Genomic DNA, 20,115 nt, shown 5'->3' with positions numbered 1-20,115 from the left:
TTGGAAGATTTTCCCAAACTAAAAAAGAGTTGAGACAAGGTGACTCTCTTTTCAATTTAGTGGTGGATATGTTTATAATACTAATTACGAGAGCAAAAGAAGATGGTCAAGTTAGGGGAGTTGTTCCGTATTTGATGGATGATGATCTTTCAGTCCTACAATATGCGGATGATATTATTATCTTTATGAAACATGACATTGAACAGGCTAAGAATACGAAGCTCTTGTTATGCACTTTTGAGCAATTGTTAGGCCCAAACATCAATTTCTATAAAAATGAGTTATTATGCTATCGGGAAGCAAAAGATTGTGAAACAGAATGTACACAATTATTTGGCTGTGAGATTGGGAACTATCCTTTTAGGTACTTGGGAATTCCTAGGCATTGCAGAAAACTTAGTAATAAGGATTGAAAAACGGTGGAAGATAGGTTCCAAAAGAAATTAAGTAGCCAAAAGGTTAAACACATATCATGTGGTGGTAGACTAATCCTTATTAATTCTGTCCTGAGCAGTTTAGTTATGTTCATGCTTTCCTTCTTTGAAGTCCCTAGAGGGATTCTAAAGAAATTGAATCACTATCGGTTCCAAATTTTTCTGATAGAGCGATAGGATAAAAAGAATTATAGACTTGCTAAATGAAACATGCTATGTAGACCAAAGGATCATTGTGGTTTAGGTCTCTAAGACCTTGACATCTAACATAAGTGTCTACTTAGTAAATTGCTATTTAAATTAATTAATGAAGATGATGTATGGCAAAAGACTACTTAGAAACAAATATCTAGGTAGTAAGACTATTGCTCAAGAAGAAAAGAAATCACGTAACTTACATTTCTAGTCAGGTCTAATGAATGTAAAACTACTTTCTTTTAAGTTAGAGAATTTTAGACTACAGAGTGATACACAAATTAGATTCTAGAAAGATAGATGTCTTAGTTCAAGTACTTTAAGTAAGCAATATCCCATTTTATATAACATTGTGCATAGGAAATATACCGCCATATCGGATGTGCTAAACTCAGACCTTATAAATGTCTCCTTCAAGAGAGCTTTGGTGGGGAATAAGTAAGAAGCATGGTATAATCTTGTGACAAGAATTGCATTTGTTCAAATTAATGACCTATTGGACACTTTCAGATGGTCCCTACTTCAGACCAATTGATTCTTTATACAATTAATGTATAGAGTTCTGATAAATTCTAATATCATAAATCATAACAGGAATGTATGGAAACTAAAACTCTCCCTAGAAGTTAAGATATTCATGTTGTTTTTGATAAAGATGTAGTCCTTACGAAAGATAATTAGTTAAAAGGAATTAGCAGAACAATGAAAAAGGTTGTTTTTAGTAATAACAAGACTATTCAACACCTTTTCATTGGTTGCAATTTTGCTAAGTTTATTTCGAGAGCTTTACAAATCACTTTTGGCTTACAACTTCCTATTATTATATTCAATATGTTTGACACTTGGCTAAATGGAATAGGGACTAAGCTTTAAAAAAAATCCTAATTGGGGCAAGAGCTATTTGTTAGGCAATTTGGTTCAATCGGAATGATGTGTTTTTTGATAAAAACATATATTTATTCTTCTATGCAGGTAATTTTACAGAATACACATTAGATACAGTTATGGCCACTGCTACAGAAGAAGGAACAGAATACAATGCATACCATGTAACGCCTCTTGGAGACAATGACTATGTATATTTTCGCCAAGCATAGGTGGAGGTTTAGCCAAGATATTTGAGGTGAACATTATCTATTTGTTAAATCCTATTTGTTTGGCAGGTGTTTTGTGGACATGTAGTAGAAAGAGTCTAAATCATAATGGACCTTATAATAAGTATTGCCTTCGTACATCTACAAATGTAGCGGCTAGAATATTTTATTCCATTATCTAAAGTGGCTATACAATATAAAAGGGAAGAGATCATCACCTCCTTGTGTTGCGCAGCTCAGCATGCCTGGTAATGCTACAGGGAATCTGCTGACCTGCTCTAAAGGTCTATTTGGCAAAACTTCCAGAGCAGCTTACTAGCTGAAATCAAAAGGAACTCTACCAAATAGCAGTTTTTAGCTTTTAGCTCCCTGAATGTAATCCATGAGAGTGATTCTTTGAAATGAACTACAAGCTGAAGAGCTTAAAAAAAATAACTTCACTGATTCACTTACCGTACAGAATCACTTCCCTAAAAAATCACTCTCCACGAAGAATTTAAACCAGAAAGAACTCTACCAAACATGCCTAAATCTAGACCAGACAAAACAGAATTTGATCCAGAACCAGAAAAGGATCTGACAGGAGTAGCCAGTGTTAATGTTGCTTATAACTTTCATGCCACCTACTGATGGATCCATTCTAGAGGTGATCAGTGGTACACTCAGAGAACAACAAATCAGTGGTAACCACTCGGATACTGTCGGTTACAGGTGTGGCCTAGACCAGTAAATACTGCACCGGCCAGTAAGAGGTCATTTCATACATTTTTGTATGTAGCCTTAGGGTTAATGATTGTGAAAGACCAATCAAACATAATATTTGAGGAAAAAAGTACATAAAAGAACTAAAAAATGCTAACAGCAATATAGGGGAAAAACACCGGTAATCGGTGAGCCCGGATCGGTTAATTTAGTAATCTGGTTATACGATCCATGGTTACACTATCGCAGCAATTTCTTCCAGCCATTGACATGTGGCAAATGCAATTGTTGCGACAATGGATATGCTGACAGTTCATGGATGAAGAAATACCCTAACAATCAGGAGCAGACCACTCACGACAGACTATTTAATGTTTGGCCACTCTACTGGAATAGCAATTTCTCGCTAAAAATGATAAATGAGTCCTCTAAGTCTATGACGATGAGCTTAGTGGTAAATTTGTCACTCTACCGAATAACAGGGTGATAAAAAATCAAATGCCCTGTTATTAGCAGCGGTGAGCTGATTTGCTATCAGTCTACGAGCACCAATCTTCAACTTTTCATCACACCTACTTCTTTCCAGCGCGGGGCTTTCCTTTCACATCAGATTCCTATGATCCAAAACAATTATGATAGGAGAAACTGTTAGACAAGGAACACACAAAAGATAGCGGTCCATATTAACAGCGCATAGTTCTTGTGCAAATTGTTGGTCAAGAAAAAAAAGTACACTGAGATACTGTCGGAGTTCATCATGTCTGTCTAAACATTTTCAAAATTCAATGAAACACTTGAATATGATAGTATACACAAGGCATTCTGTAAAAAAGTGCAAACCTGTACACTATGTAGAAAGATATTTGTCTTTGAAGTAGAAGGATTATGCTTCTCAGCGCCCTTGCTCCAATCATAGCATACCTAAACAAATGAAATAGCATCAGCAAATGTGAAATTTTAGTACGCTAAATTTTAGTACGCACGTCCAAGACGAAATACAATAAAGCCTGAGAATCAATAAACTTTCAGACTAATAACATGAAGAATGCAAGCCATGTACGGTTGATAACTACTTTGAAGTGAGTAGGAACTTACGCCGTTCCAAACCAATAGTATAGTTGCAATATTAACATTGAACGTATTATACTTCCAAGAAGTCAACTTAGCACTTAAGGGTGTGTATTTGGTAGGACTACACAATCAGGGCATATTTCATTCAACAGTATGTTACTACGCATCGATTTGGAATGCAGGAGCTTCATAGGAAATGGTTCAATTCAAATCGGAACATGAGGAAATTCCGGCATTCTAGCACCTTGTTCTTGGCTACTGCTGATTATAATGTTATCTATTGAGTTGCATGACAACTTAGAGCATATATATTACACTTATAAAGAAGTATATACATCTCAGAAAATAGTATGTACACATATCATAAAGTAACAACCATGTGTATCTGATAACTTATTCTAGTTCAGTCTGCAGAAGCTGACAACAGACGACCTACCGCATAAGCAAATATAGAGCCGTCCTGATTGAATGTACTGCATGTGATGGGTGCTGCACGCTTACTAAAAGCCTGTAAAAGAAAAGGGCACATAAGAGGTACATCTTTACAAGAGTACACTGGGATTTCCATATTAAGGTTCTGAATTATTTGCAAAACCAATTATATATGTAATAATGCACACTTTTTCCCTCTTTGTGACCAACCACTACGGTACACAATACTAAAAAACAATCTGTTAACAATGTGCATGGATATCATTTGCTATCAATTCTTTACAACACATAATAATAAGCGCAAAGGAAGATATAGCATAGTGCATAGTAGATTAGCAGTTTCAGTGAAGTGGTTACTTGTTTTTTGCTACTCTTAGGAAAATAAAGCACCTTTTGGCAAGCATAAGCAATTTCACAGTTGAGAAACAGAGAACTTGAGTGTGGGAAAACTTTAATATGTTGTGTGTTCAGATCAATCTGACTTTTCAACTAATCCCACCATATAGTTTAAGGAAGTTGATTTTAGTTTGCAAATAGATGTCATTTTGGGTTTTCAGTGCAACAATTTCCAGCTAATGCCCCTATTGATTGCTTGCTGGTAGTGGTGTTAGAAAGGTGGCAGAATAATCAACAGGGGTAAACTATGCCAAAAAAGACAATGTACTAACCTCCCCTTAGTTTTACGTGCATTAGCATAAAATGACAAGTAATTCAGACCAGAGGGACAATAGAACTGTACAATGACATCACTAAGGGGCAAGGGATAAGACCCTCTGGTCACAAATAAATGTTGTTTTAAACATTGACTCGGCTTAAAAACATGAGTTCAACCACTTATTCCTATTTGTAAACCTAATAAAAAATTAAATATCTTTTGAAGCAATTTTTTAGATAAGTCTACTTGCATAATCTTCATATGATCAGTCTAGATATTCATGAAAATATGTTGGCCAAAGTTGATATAGTTTAACTGCATGCATTCTAGGATAAAACTTGCTTTTGATTGGATAGCTCAGAAAGAACAACAACGGCAATGTGTGATTATTACATTATTATTTTTTCCTATTCAATTTCATATAATAAGTCACATTGAAAATATATGATAAAAGAATGATAGTAACTACTCTGACCAATAGAGAATGGGAGAAACATATTTAAATAATCTTTGGAAAAACGGACCTTCAGCCTTTGCTTACTGTCCTTGTCCCAAAAGTTGAAACCTCCATCAGAGCCTGCAGTAGCAAATGTACCGTGCACCTGGATGAAATGCATATCATGGCAATTAGAATTGCTTAGTTGAATGAAGCAGCTGATATTAACTGATCCTAAGTTTTTTTAGACCCAACTGATCCTAAGTTGGTTAGCAAGTATTCAGTTGTTACAATTTAAATGGACATCCAAGGTGAACTGATGGAATTTCTATCTCCAAATTGAAACATTAAGCATTTAACTTTTCAATTTCGGGGATCTCGAAGAATATTTATTCAATCTCACAAAACAAAATATTTAGATAACATATTATGGAAGAAAGGGGCCTTACAGGATGGAAGTTCAATGAGTTAACAGAGTATATGTCATTGCCATCACGGTGACATTTGAATGTAAAGTTTTTGCTTTGCTGAGAGTCATCCACATGATGAACACCGACTCGTCCTTCTATAGATCCAACCTTCAAAACAAGTAAAAGGTCAACCGTAAGTTCAAAATATTAGAAGTAATTGACCATATGTCCTCTGCCACAAAGATCACTGGCCTAATCGTGTCATACAATAATAACAGATTAAAACACTAAACAAAAACTTTTAACAACAGGTACCAAACGAATTAGAACGAGTAATAATGTATACATCATACTGAGTTAATAAACTTTATTGATTATCGAAACATTGCGAGAAATGGTTTCAATAAGGAATTTAGAACCCTGCGGATGATAAATGAACAGAATTTCTAATAGCAGTTGTGCTAAACAATTCTAAAAGGGTGGACACAGATATCCCTTTGTACCAGTTATTTTTTAAGAGAGAGATGATATGACGATAGCCACTTTGCACTCTAGAAAATTGCATGATGGCAAAATCAACACAGGACTCACGATACCTCTAAGTTCCAAGAATAAAACTAGGGGAAATACTTACAATAATGACTTGGTTTACGTAATAATCACTATATATTGTTTCATGTTTACTCCCTTAAGATTTTAGTAGTTTTTTACAACACCTTTTCTATCATGTCAAAAGAAACAACCACCACCTCTATGAAACTTATGAGGTCTTGTGTTTTGTTGGAGGCCACAACCTGGCCCACTTGAAAGTAGGTGTAGGTGTACTAGCCACAGAAACTATTGCAGAGACGATGTACACAAAAAGGCCAAAGTGTGTCATTACCAAAAAACCTTGTTGATCAGGAAATGCAGCAAGACACCTTGTCTGGAGCTTCAAAGGTGATATGATCCTCTTGAATTCAGCCTGTTACAAGGTAATGAGAATGTCAAACATACAACTATGAGAGAGAGAGATGTACATAAGTAAAATATTTCAGTGGATAAACGTGCAGAGTTCAATTAGATGAGACAAGGGCAACAGCAATTCTTTACTTATTTGCTCTTTGCTCAAAAAAATAAAAAGGAATCATTTTGTATTTTCACCTTCCTTCCCTAATCCCTATTACTCAAACTACATGTTGATCACATGAGGAATGAGAAATCTAATACCTACATGATTGAGAAATCTAACCACGACAGAATGCATCACAGTTTTCAGTTTGAAATTCACAAATCTTTCAGCAACTAAGAGGCAAACTATTGTCTTTCACCATCACATGCCATTGGAACATTCGACTCATTCAAAGATGTACTGAGTTGAGGCACTGAATGCAGGGGCCAATGGTTATATTTAAAAATCCTTTGACCAGGGTAAAACTAAATTAATGAACCGGTCTCATTGTAATGCAATATACTCTAATACTTTACAGCCCAAATTATCAAGATGAGGTCATAACTATGCTCTCATATATTGGTAACACTAACACACAATATTCATAAAAGAAGGCACAGTCACATATTTGATCAGGATGGAAGTTTTAAATTCCTTACCATCCATGTGCACACAAGAATATGACACAAGTACACAACCATCTAAAGCATCACAGACAATATAAGTTACCTGTGGATTCTGCAGATTGAAGACTATTATGTTACGATCAGCAGTGCCAACCACCATGAGAGGATAACAAAGTGATAGAGCATAGCAGCGCTCAGGAAGTTGCTGAACATGCACTGGTTGAGGTTGCCTGATGTCCCAGTACCTTAACAAATTGAAAAACGGTTGAGAAAATGAGGATATCCATCATGATAATGATAAATTGATTATTAGGTTCTTTGTATTTGTACATATGTAAGCATTAGGACAACACAAGTTTGTGGTGCTTGGTGATAATGTTGAGGTTCTCTACAAATTACCTAAGTGGACACTGCATCACTGCTCCTCTGTTATTATGCAATACATCACCAGCAATACAACATTCAGCAGCACCATACATTAATGTAAGAACTAATTCTAGAGGAATCTAATGTACTTTGCAGATTGTGCAAATTTCCATACCTCAAGGTCTTGTCCCAGCTCCCACTGACAAGAAGATTCATCTGTGGTACCCAAGCGAGTTCTTTGACAGGTGCCTCATGCCCTTTGAAGTCCGTGGGCTGCCCACCAGATAGCAAAGGCCACATCTTAACCTGCTTATCACAACCTCCCGAGAAAACAGTCATCCCATCATCCTTCCACGCCGAGCACAGCACCTGCATAAAACAAAGCCAGCGTACATGTCACATCATCACATGATGCAGACAGGCCAGACTGCCAAACTGATCCAGCAGTCTACAGGGGCTCCACAGACCTAAGAGCTCTACAACCATAATTAGGTAACTGAAGCAAATGCTAAGACGAATCACTTTCGGAAAAACAAAATGGTAAGACGGATCACAGTACCGGCTGATCGTGCGAAATCGAGGCCTTCGCTTGGCATCCGCCACCAGGCAGGACCTCCCAGCACCGAACCTGCACCCACAACCAAAGAGGCCAATCGCGTCTTAATGAGTATTTCCGCACATGCAGGCTTCTGACAACGGCGGCATTCTCACCTGATTGTCCCAGGAGGTGGCGACGAGGTGGTTCGCCTTGGGGCTGAAGCTGAGGCTGGACACCGAGTCTCCGGGCGCCGGAGCCACCTGACAACAGATAACGGAAGCAGCACCCGGTCAAATCGAACCCTGGAGAAGGTTAATTTTTACCCGGTGAGGCGAAGGGCGGTCGCAATCGCGGCCCCGCGCGCGCGCGCTCTGTACCTCGAAGGAATTGTTGGGGTTCTGGTTTGCGGCGCCGGTGGGGTTGAAGCTTGCCATTGGGGCGGGGAGGCGTTCGGCGAATTTGGGAGGGGAGGAGGGAGGCGGGGATTTCGGGCGTGGGTTTGGGGAGGGTTTTGCTTAACAAGGAAGGGTCACGTGGGATTGACGCGCCGCTCTGCGCTGTGCGGCCACGCAAACCCGCGGGCCGAACCCATGTCGCATGGGCTGGGCTGGGCTGGGCTGGGCTGGGCTGGGCTGGGGGATTGGCAGTGGCCGCCGTGCCTCACGCAGTCACACGTTCTCGGGCCATCGGGCAGGGTATGGGTTCGGAATTGGCGACCCAACGCCGCCGGGTCGCGCTCGCGCCGCGCTTCTCAAGCTCCGAAGTGAAGACGACGGCAAGTGACCGGAAGAGGGACTTATGGTGAGGTCTTGCCTTGGTGGATTAGTGGCTTTACCCACTTGAGGCTCTGGTGGCTCAAGGGTCGTGACCGGGTGTCATTCGGGAGCTATAGCTTAGGTGGTTGCTTTAATGTAGATTAGGGGTGACATTTATGTCATCGATAATATGGAATAAAAATTTCATGTGCCGAGTTTTCTCTCTACCATCTTTACGTTTCTGCATTTACTTCTTGCAACCTATTCTTGTATGTTTATCTTCATAGAGTAGTTTGTTAAGATTGGCTATAGGTTGCAAACATTTGAATTGTAGAGTAGACACACTAGATAAGCTTAGAGCACATTTAGATAGAAGTTGATATAAATTTATCTTGTGAAGTTTTTAGAATCGAATAGTTTTAAGTGTCTTATTCACCCTCCGTTCTTAGGACGTCACTAATCCTTTTAATTGGTATCAGAACCAGGACTCACACCTTTCACATGGATACGCCAATTCAAGTGGCATTTGATTCATGTTCTTATTTTGATCGGTTAGGTTTTACTATCTAGTGAGCTGTGATATTCAGGTTTGAAATGGATACTGGTAGTGCTCCATATTTTGACTGCACTCACTTCCCCTGTTGAAAAATTATAGTGACTTGTTATTTGCAAGTCAAAAATTTAGATGTTTAGAGAGTTACAGAAGAATGGATAAAGCAACATATCACAAACAAAGAGAGATAATTTGATGCTTTAGTGAAGAGTATTATTTTATCATCTCTAAATATTGATGCATTTAATTGATTATATTCTCTTACTAATGCACATAATATTTAGATTAGTCTCACTGAAATGCATGAAACCACAAAGGATGTGCGCAACGAGAAATATATTGTGCTAGTCACTAAGCTCAATAGCATTAAACAGCTTGCCTACAAAAGTGCTAATAACATGTACTCACATTTGAATATTATTGTCAATAAGATCAATAGGCTAATTTTAACGCCAATTGGAGATGATCAAATGGTGAGAAGAATACTCCAAACTCTACTTTCAAAGTATAAGTTGATAGTCTCTATTATCTACGACAACGACATTCGCAAGATGACTCAAAGCCAGGTTCTCGATAAGATCATCGCTCACGAGATAACCATAAACATGGAGGTTGAAGTATCCTCCTCATCTGGTGCCAAGAACCATGCCCTCACAAGCAAGAAAGCTCCATGCCCACACTTGAAGATGAGAAAGTAAGAGTAAGAGTCAAACTCAAGTGAAGATGGTGGTGATGAAGATAAAAATAGCGATGAAAAAGATGAGCAAAACACCTAAAGTGATGAAAAAATGGATCTCAAGATCACCAAGTTCATCTCAAGATTGGCGAAGGGACTTAAGAGGATCAACGCCAAGATTAATCATCAAATCTCTATGAAAGACTTGATCGACACAATTGATCGTATCAAGAAAAAAAGAAGATCAAGAACAAGAAAGAGACAATGGGAAGAGACAAAGTATTTACAAACATAGGAAGATGGGTGAGTGAAGATGAAGATTCAAGCTCAAATGATGAGAACTTCACCATCCAGTCCTCCAGGAGAAGTTTTTCCTCAAGGTCATCATCACGCAAGTCGTCATCACATAAGTACATTATGACCAAATGTATAAAAAACAATGTAAGTGATGATAAATGTGATGAAGATTCACCATCTCAAGAAAAACATCTTGAATTCATCAATGAGTAACAAACGACCTTAAAGAAATAAGCTAAAGAACTTAAAAAATTCAATGCCCTTAATGATATTCATACTTCTTTTATTTTCAATTATAAATAATTGTTAAAAGGAACATAAAGAGTTAAGGCAAGTGAGGGCATTGAATCTCAATCTAAGACTCATTTGAAGGAATCTACCCATCTCTTTTATTTTAATCCTAAGTAGATGCTTTCACTTTTTGTGATGATTTGATTGATCTATTTAGCTCATTCCTTTGCAATAAGACATGTGTTGAGAATGTTTTTGTAAAATCAAATAATGATTTAATTGCATAAGAGAATGATGAGATCAAGCAAGAAGTGAATAAACTTAAAAAAGACTTGGCAAGACTAAAGGACAATAATAATATCCAACCTCCTCAAGATAACCGTGACAACACAATAAATAATCTTGCGGAAGGGTCCATCATGACATGCTTCAAGTGTCATCAAGAAAGTCATAAGTCTTTCCAATGCAAACAAGGCAAGAAGGAGACCAATGAGAAGAAAAAGACGATGAACCTCTCCAACAAGGTCTCTAACATCTACATCATTTCTAACTACAAGATCAAGACTAAGAGCATCCACTACAAGCTCAAGAAGAAGGACAATGGTAAAGTAGTTACATATATGGTTGGAAGAAATTAGCGGGGGTGTAACTAACCCATTTGGATGCCCAAGGAAGTCATCACCAACATGAAAGGACTCTAGTTGGTTTGGGTTCCAAAGAACACTTGAAGTCCATGGATCGGCTCAGGGATTTAGAGACTTAGCGCACAAGATGAAGTGAATGTTCAAACAAAGAAGCCAAATGCAAAAGATTAGGCATATTAATAAAGACCATGATCATTATATACCCACATCTCCTATCCAAAGGTAAAAGAAGTAATAGTAGCAAGATTTTTTGTTTATGCTTTTTGTTTTACATCTAGTACATTTGTCTTGTCTAGGATTGTATGTGCATATTTTATTTCCTTACAATACTTTGTATAATCTTTTTATATGGTAGGTTACTTGTATTTATCTATAACCCATGAGCAACCTACATGTTTTATTAGTTGTAGATTTTTTCATAGTATATTTCTACAAGTAGTATCCTTTATGTGCTATAAATCCAACCTATAGGATACTCTCTCTATTGTTATCAATGACAAGTATATATCTCTTACAAGTATTAGACACTTGTATGCACTCATTTAGGGAGCACATCCTATAAGTTGTGATTTTGAAACTAATATGTGTTTCAAGTGGCATCCTTTGTCGTCTCATGAAATAATCCATAAGTTCATGGAGGTATGTAGTGCTTATTCATCAATTAATATTTTTGTAAATTCTTTCGTTCATTTAAACTACTTTCATACATAATATGACTTAAACTTACTATCTAGACATATTGTCTAGTTATACATATGTTATACACCTATCGGTAATAGTCACAAGTAGATCTCATCATATATATGCACACATATAGGAGGAGTTTAGATCATATCATGCGAGTTTCATGAATTGTGATCCATTGTTTTTATCTTCAATTGATATCCGCATAACTCTTTCACATCATTAGTGGTACTATTTAAATGGATCATAATTTATGAAACTCTCTCCTAGTGCTTTAACATTTTCCGTTGTGTTCAACACGTGCTTGTAGCCTTTTAGAGATTGTTAACAAAGGGAGAGAATTTTAGCGACCAAAACAAGATGCAAGATTATTGACAAAGAGAGAAGCATGATGTAAGAAGCGCAATGGAAGAATTATAAGCGATATCAAGGCAAGAAGCACGTAAAGCAAGAAGCTCTTGCATAAGTTGATCAAGGGAGATAGTGACGATGGAGAAGAGGGAGAATTGTCTCTATAGCAGTCACAATAGAAAATAGGATAAAGTGAAGGTAAGAACAAGTTATGACAAAAATATGATCTTTCCCTTACAATTGGTATCTTTTGTTCCTTATAATTGGTATCATTGTTGTTTTTATCATGCATCCAAGCGAAGTGATAATACCTTGTGTTCTTTACAATTTGTACTATTTATTATTTGCCATTTGATTTGGTTGTATTCTCATCGATCACCAAAAATAGGGAGATTGTAACGAATATGACCCTTTTAGCACATGTATGTGACTTTGGTGATTAATGACAACATAATCAATTGGACTAACATGTTTATCAAGTATATGTTTTAATAGGTCTTATGGATATAACATATGAAGAAGCCACCAAAGTTGGAATAAAGATTGGATTGAATTAGATAAGTCCCAAGAAAACTGTACACGTTGGAGCATTCTAGAAGTTGAAGTTCAAGTGTTTCGCCGGATGGTCCGGCACTTGAAGTTATGCATGCCAGAGTATTTTCCAGAGATGTCCTTTGGTTCAATGGAAGATGGAGTTATACACGTCGGATGGTCTGGTGATGGAGTTCAAGGTAACACCGAAACATTCAATTTTCAGAAAGAGATTTAGTGAGAGTCCAACAGCTAGTTGCTGCTATTGTGCATGCTAGATGTTCCGATTCTTGTACTACTGTTAACGCTAGAACATCCAGTGTTCACAATCTTTTTTAGCTGTTGGAGCAATAACTAGTTTACGGGGTTGAGATTATAAATACCCATCCACTCGATCATTTGACTGTGCTAGAGTCCAGGAAAGCTCATAGACACTTGAGAAGACATCCAAGTCATCGAAATGATAAAAGTGATCATCTAAGGTAATTAAGTATAAGATTAGGGAGTGATCAATGCTAATAGGCAGAGAGTTGTGTCTAGATGTTGCTGCCTAGAGAGAGGATCAAGGAGTGATCCTAGCTTGTACCGAGAGGTACGTCGGTGTCTTGGAGTCTTGATGACTCGCCTGCACCTTATGTCTTAGTGGCTCAAGATTGTTTACCATCCAATTTGGTGTGGAGTGATGATAAAACTCTTGTACAGGGACGCAACCCTTTCTTTGGTGGCTTAAGCTTCAAAGTGAACTTGGTAGCTCTACCCACTTGAGACATTGGTGGCTCAAGAATTATGACTGGGTGCTGTCCAGGAGCTATAGGCTAGTTGACTTTTTTAACATGGATTAGAGGTGACATTTGTACCATTGATACCACGGGATAAAACTCTCTTATGCTGAGTTTGCTTTTTCTATTATCTTTACGTTTTTTTATTTACTTCTTACAATCTATCTTTACATGTTTATCTTAAAATAGAGTAGTTTGCTAGAATTAACTATAGTTTACAAACCTTTAAAAGATAAGTAGACATACTAGATAAACCTAGAGCGTATTTAAATATAAATTGATATAGATTTATGTTATGAAGTTTTTTTTAAGAACCGATTACTTTAAAGTATTCTAATTCACAACCCTTTTCAAACGTCACCAATCTTTTTAGCATCAGATTTTTTTTCTCTTTTTAATATATAACAGACAGTTGTACTGCCAGTTTCATTTAAAAACAATCCAGGAATGATCAAGGAGACAAATGATGATACGTGCTGAAGATTATCGTCTTCTGTCCCTAATCACTTTCTGTTTACCGTTCTGCTTAGCCATTGTCTGTAGTTCTGTAACGGCTGTTATCCTTTTGATACTATTTCTGTCTGCCTCTCTCCTCAGCTCTCGTCTCTCTGTATCCAACTTGAACATGGGTTCCGTTATGATCAGTAATGGAATACCGGATTCCCCTTTTCCAAAAAAAAAGGTTCATTTGCACACTGACAAGAGAATGCACGTCCACAAAATCCCTCTTCATAAGTCATCGCACTGCAGTTTTTCCCACTATTTTGTATCTCTCAGAAACTTGATTATAATGGACTAAATCAGTGTAACTTCAACCTATGGATCATATTAAAAACCTGATCGATTTGGTGGCACTTGAGTTACATGTGACATGGTTACTTGTTGAACCGATATGCAATTGACGATTTGCATGTCAAATTAATGTGCAAGATTTTGGTCAGCTCGACCCGATACAATAGGGTTTCTTTGAAATACTGCACGAAAAGGCAGAGTCGGTGGAACATACCATCGTGTTGCACATCATATACACAACTCAGAACAGAATCTCAAATTGGAACTGGACCGAAACGATAAAGAAAAGGTCGACAAAATTAACTGGATGCGGAATGAAATACTGTTTTCTTTACTTTTCCCAAATATGTATAATACACATAGAGAGGTCAGACATGAGATGAACACAGTACATACACGGGAGATCGATTGATCTACAACCTAGCTAGTAGTTATTCACATGCATGCTCGGATGCTCTGGCCACTTGCTTGAGTTGCTTCTTTGTAGCCACACGCGCGGTGTACGTACATGCATCATGCATGCCACTTAGATCTTCAGGTGCTTCAGCCTGCAAAGAGTAGCGCGGATTAGCTAGCTGCTTGCAACTTTACGACTTTATGCAGGAGATTCTAGTACATGTACAACTATGATTAAGTTGATGGACTGCAAATACATCGATGTCTTATTCAAGAGCAAGCAAATTGGCAGACGGGTACCTGTGACAAGCTAGGTCAGTACCTGTCAGCCTCGTAGCTTCCCATGGTCATGGAGCCGGGTGCGCCGCCGCCGGGGCACCTGTAGGCGGGAAAGGGCACCTTGCCTGCCTCGATGTGCTTGACGTCCTCGACCAGCAGCTCGTAGTAGCGCCTGACCTCGTCCGCCGACTTGCCCCCCACGGCGCGCGCGATGTTGTGCCACCGGTCCGGCGTGTCCTTGTCGTACACCGCCAGCGCCTGCTCGAACAGCTTGTTCTGCTTCGCCGTCCACTGCGCCCTCGACGAGCTCATCGACATCGACGCCATCTATAAATCTCAGTCGTGTGCGAAATGGACTGTTCAACTAACTATGCAAAGCTTGGCAAGAGACAAGAGTGCTCTTGTTGGTGGTGGTGGTGGTGAGAAGAGGAGCGTGCAGCGGTACTTATAGGGGCCGGGCAGTGAAGGATGGCGTCTGTGCAGGTTCTCTTGCGGGGTCGAGGCAAAGCAGGGAGAATAAGGCATCTGATCGGGGCACTAGCTAGTACTCGCCGCTCATGTGTACAACTGGAGACCACATGAGCAGTTGTGCAGACTATTGGCGATCGGCCGATCACAGATACCAAGCTTCCTGTTCACGAGAAATTCTCTGCAGTAGTCATCGCTCTCTCTGTTGCTTGTACTACAATTAGCACGGGTTGGCTATCTTGCTAGCTTGTACGACCTTAACACTAATTCTTGATCACTGGATGTGTATAGAACGTCCTCATCGAGAATGAAGGCTGCTGTATTTGTAATTGTAACGAGACGATTTAATATATTTTTTTATTGTAACTTTGCTAAGTTTATTTGAAGGATGTCCAAATTTCTTTTGGTATACAACCGCCAACATATGTTACTAATATATTCGGATTATGGCTAAATGGAATCGAGAAAAATCTTGAGAAATAATTTATGGTTGGAACGGCGGCTATTTGTTGAGTTATTTGGTTTTACCGGAATGATATTGTTTTTGACGACGCATCAAAACTTTTTTCTATGCAGGTTTTCTACATGAGTACGCACTGGATTCGTTTTTTATCACTACTCCAAAAGGAGGAGGATAGAGATTCGATAAAGGGTGGCATGTCATCGTTTGAAGACTACCTTGATGGACATTTTTGTCAAATTTGAGTTGAGGTTTAGCAATAGATTAAGTATTTATTGATGAACATGTCTGTTTGATTAAATCTCCTTTTTAGTTGTGTCCTATAGTGGCCTTTGGATAGACGGAGTTTACATCAAAGCAATAACTTTTGTTATAAGATGTGGTCATATACATCCTTAGTTATAGAGACTGGCACATTTTTATTAGCTTAATAAATAAAGTCCCTTTTTCTAAAAAAAAAATCAGTTGGATTGAATTGCCACTTGACAGAGAGATTCATAATTTTTGTTCTCCAAAATATTGAGAAATATGGCCACTGTGGTTCTCCTCTTAGCTAGATAGGTATTGACAGTGACCTACGAGTTAGTCAAAGTGATATTCAAGAACTATTTATCATAGTACTACTTTCAAAGCTGAGTATTTCATTCTTTTTTCTATTATGAAAGTTGAATATTTCATTTAGAAGAGATTCCCATGTCATACATGATATCTCTGACGAAAGCGAATAACGATCTGTAGATATACGATTATACAAGCACAATATAAAAGCAGCCTTTTCATCTTTCTTAATAGAACATGTAGGGATTTAGAGGGCGCAAGCACGAACGGGTATGAAGACACGGATGCAATTTTATTTCATCCACCGAGAGCACTGAGTTGGAATAATCTCCGAATAGCAAGTTGCAAAACAGTATATTATTCCATCACCAAAAGGAGCGTTCTCTCGTATTAGAATCTATATCTTGCTTTTGATTTTCAAGGAGAATAATATCATACCAATGGGTCCATGCAGGATTCGGACTCCGGTGTTTTATAAAATTTCTTTCCCCTTTTCCAACCTTTCAGCTAGGTATTTTGGATTCTATACTGCTATGCTGAAACTATGCTAATATGTTGTCTATTTCTCCCTTTTAGACTAAGCAAAAGTAAATGGGAAAGAACCAACTCGAATTCAAATGGCATTATATTGGACATTTTCTTCCTAGATGATACTCCTTACGTTTCTTTTTATAGGGCGTATTAGGGTTTAAGAAAATCTTTCAAAATATACTTTGACCATTAATTTCTCTTACAATATATTATCAATTACTACGAAACTAATTATTAAAAGATATGTGAAATATGAATCTGTTGATGTGTCATTTGTACAAGAAACATGCAAATAATTTGACTAATTGTTGATCAAAATTTATAGAGTTTGACTTCTTTAAATCTTAATACATCCTATATTTTTAAAACTGAGCGAGTACTAGAGTTTAATTTAAGACCCCTAAGGACACACTCTTTGTAGATACTGTGCAACGCGGTACTAATTTGGTCTTAGGATAGTTAATACTGAACTAATACAGTTATTAAGAAGCCAAATGAGAAAGGAAAAGCGGTAGCTCAATGATAAGCATATATTGTTTGTTCCATCAGGTCAGTTTTAATAGACAAACTTCACCGTGAACTTGAATTAGGAGTTAGCTAGGTCACTTGCTCGTGACGACCTTGTGTGGGTACCTTTTTTAAAAAAACAAATGGTATCGGACAATACTCATTTCTATTGATATAGCAGGAAGAAATATAAGAGTATAGACTTAGGAGACTATAATCAGGAAAAAGAAAACAATCATAACTTCCCTGCCACATGGCCGGGTACCTCTTTAAGATAAGAGCAATTTGCTTCTTGGGTAGCACAGAACCTCTATGTCGCATAAGCTCACCGTGCAGCAGCATGGTTTGCATACATCTGGGGCAGTAGAAATGTTGCCGGTCAGTCGAGACAGGCGAACGAAATGATCAGAAAGAAGGGGAATATCAACCTCGGCACAAAAGGAGGAATATTATATATGTAGGAAATGCCCACAGATTTGATTCATCTACACGGTAAAACATCAGGTTGGATCCTTACCCAATGTGTATAGGGCATCAAATTAATTGTGAAAGGAACACGTACTGCATATAAACAACAACCTGGGGGCAAATGCTTGTTCGAACTTGCTGCCGGCCGTCCGGTCCGGTTCAGAGCCCCGATCCTTGGAGCGGCCGGTCATGTGATTGATCGTGAGGCCTGTAGATTCGATTCCTTCCATCGCCAAGTTGGGCGCACAGCGTTGGTGCGTGCATCTCTCAACAGCCACGCATGCATGAATCTAGCCACCATTTCTAAGCTGTCGTCTCGTCGCTGGCCGATCAAGGAGTGCGGGGACGTGAAGAGTTTACAGCATCTCTGATCCGGGCTAAGCGATTAGGTAGCGTATTCTTCTCGAGACTCAACCGAGTCATATCGGTACGAAAATTCATTGGGATATATACAAAGTGCCACGCCATTGGACTATGTATGCAAAGATTGGTGTAGATATCTAGACTCCTTTTTCTAGGACACGTTATGGGTTCGCTGATACAGCATCCTTCCTAAGTGCGACCACAATGTTTATTACCTAACTAGGTAGTAAGGTGAGGTCATATATCAGTAGACATTAATTGTTGCAATTGATATGATGTATATTGCTAAAAAGAGGTTTTTAAGGTAAGACCCACATCACAATGTGCATCCCTGCCGTGTAGGGAGAGAGGGGAAGGAGATGGAGAGAGAAATGATTATTTTTTTGCTTATGACCTGTTATTAGCACTATTACCGGTAGCAAACTTTTTTTACTTATTACCTACCTCCACAGTGTATAATGTCGGTAGTAAGGTCTTACTACCCTATCTTATTCTCCCATTGCAGCTACTCTAAGGATGATAGTGTGACAGGTCAGGGCTCTATGGGTTTCAGACAGCGGGAGGCAAGTTTGAGTGTAGAAATTGCCCCATAGGGTCATTAAGTCGGGCCTCAATTTGGGTCAGCTCCGAGGTCAGGGCTTAATTTGCACCCGCAGGTGCCACACAGGACCTAATTCAGGTCAGGTCTAGGGCGGCTACTCCTCCCCTTCCCCTGTGTGGCTCTTGTGCGGCACCCCCTCGCCCGCGGTCGGCGGCCAGTGCTACCATCAGGTTTCGGGTCCCCATCAACTATTGGGTCCCCGCCGGGGTTGAGGGTGGTTTTGCAGCCGGTAAGAATTTCAAAACTGACTCGAGTTTGATGTCTTGGGTTTCAAGGCAGGTGCGTTGTTGCTCCACCCGGCCCTGACCCGACCCAACTCGTTGCAACCCTTAATCCTTCCCTCTCCATCTAATCTCTTTATGCTGCTTTGTTTCTCTTGCCCCTTTCCTCCCTCCTTCGGCACAGTAAGGCCGCAAAGGTAAGCCGACCTCATCGAAGAATTTTACCTTTTGAAATGGTCTGGATAAAGAGTGCAAAAACATTAGTTGAAGAGGGAATTGCACCAAACACTAGGTTTTAGTGTCATATTCTCACATTACACAAGTTTTAGACTTTTTTGCATGAAACACCAGGTTTTAGATGAATTCCGCTCATATTACATCATGTTTTACCTCTCACTGGCCTTGGTTCCACATGGTAGTTACACATGTGCTTTGGATAGACCATATGGGCTACCACATCTGCATAGCTGACGTGGACGACAAAACCACATGCCCCGAACCTTGTGTATTCTTCTAACGGCGCCCCAGCCTCATTTCTCTCGGTCGTATGGAGAGATTGAATGTCAAATCAATCCGAGAAGCAGTAGCGACGATGCCCATCGTTATTCTCACACAAGGGTGAGGAGGGTCTAAGCGATGGCGGCCATTGAGCCCGAGCAGCACCATTGCCCTTCATGTTATCGCGAGTGCACAACTCTAAGCAGTGATCTGATGAGTCCAAAAGGTGGCACACTCAATTACAGGTGATCTTAGGGTCTTAAGCTCTCTTACAAATGTATGAGATACTAGCAATAGAGGGTGACACTGATTAGACTCATCGGGTCACCTCTTGGAGTCATGCGCTTGCAAGAACTTAAAAAGTGGCACCGCGGCTTGGGCTCAATGGCACATCCAAATCACCTGTGTGACTACCATGTGGGCCCAAGACCATTGAGAGGTAAAACCCGGTGTAGTGTGAGAAGAATCGGGCTAAAACTTGGTGTTATGTGCAAGAAAGTTTAAAACCTTTGGCGTCTTGCTTAATACTACTACCTTAAGTCATAAATACATGTTGCTTTGGATATACATGGCCAAACTTTT

General features: G+C 39.0%; 2 protein-coding genes across 3 annotated transcripts; both read right to left on the bottom strand.

Annotated features, from left to right (window-relative positions):
- Positions 1-2,590: 2,590 nt before the first annotated feature.
- Positions 2,591-8,388, bottom strand: LOC133909998 (protein RAE1-like). Its single transcript, XM_062352521.1, has 11 exons — positions 8,268-8,388; positions 8,064-8,150; positions 7,912-7,980; positions 7,528-7,721; positions 7,090-7,231; positions 6,313-6,393; positions 5,469-5,597; positions 5,108-5,185; positions 3,933-4,004; positions 3,266-3,346; positions 2,591-3,039 (listed from the first exon to the last, which is right to left on the bottom strand). Exons 1-11 carry the CDS (start codon positions 8,322-8,324, stop codon positions 2,998-3,000), a joined length of 1,032 nt encoding a protein of 343 aa, XP_062208505.1. The 5' UTR covers positions 8,325-8,388; the 3' UTR covers positions 2,591-2,997.
- A 6,103-nt stretch (positions 8,389-14,491) lies between these two features.
- LOC133909997 (protein RADIALIS-like 3) lies at positions 14,492-15,289 on the bottom strand. 2 transcript variants are annotated; one of them, XM_062352520.1, is made up of 2 exons: positions 14,880-15,289; positions 14,492-14,731 (listed from the first exon to the last, which is right to left on the bottom strand). In XM_062352520.1, the coding sequence occupies exon 1, from the start codon at positions 15,183-15,185 to the stop codon at positions 14,895-14,897; it is 291 nt and encodes a 96-aa protein (XP_062208504.1). In that variant the 5' UTR covers positions 15,186-15,289; the 3' UTR covers positions 14,492-14,731; positions 14,880-14,894. The 2 variants fall into 2 exon arrangements, with proteins under 2 accessions (XP_062208504.1, XP_062208503.1); XM_062352519.1 differs by having other exon boundaries at positions 14,902-15,289.
- Between the last annotated feature and the right edge of the window lie 4,826 nt (positions 15,290-20,115).

Source organism: Phragmites australis, chromosome 2, assembly GCF_958298935.1.
Source record: "Phragmites australis chromosome 2, lpPhrAust1.1, whole genome shotgun sequence".
Classification (NCBI taxonomy): Eukaryota; Viridiplantae; Streptophyta; class Magnoliopsida; order Poales; family Poaceae; genus Phragmites; species Phragmites australis.
The sequence above is the reverse complement of the archived record's forward strand: the minus strand, read 5'-3'. Positions and strand labels throughout refer to the sequence as shown.

What these genes read in the sequence shown, in the direction of transcription:
- LOC133909998 (XM_062352521.1), bottom strand. Translation starts at nt 8,324, where the DNA reads ATGGCAAGCTTCAACCCCACCGGCGCCGCAAACCAGAACCCCAACAAT. An exon ending in ACTCATTGAACTTCCATCCT is followed by an intron (nt 5,186 to 5,468) that starts GTAAGGCCCCTT and finishes CATTTCATCCAG; the next exon opens with GTGCACGGTACATTTGCTAC. An exon ending in GCTCTATATTTGCTTATGCG is followed by an intron (nt 3,347 to 3,932) that starts GTAGGTCGTCTG and finishes TCATTTGTTTAG; the next exon opens with GTATGCTATGATTGGAGCAA.
- LOC133909997 (XM_062352519.1), bottom strand. Translation starts at nt 15,185, where the DNA reads ATGGCGTCGATGTCGATGAGCTCGTCGAGGGCGCAGTGGACGGCGAAG. An exon ending in GGAAGCTACGAGGCTGACAG is followed by an intron (nt 14,732 to 14,901) that starts GTACTGACCTAG and finishes TACTCTTTGCAG; the next exon opens with GCTGAAGCACCTGAAGATCT.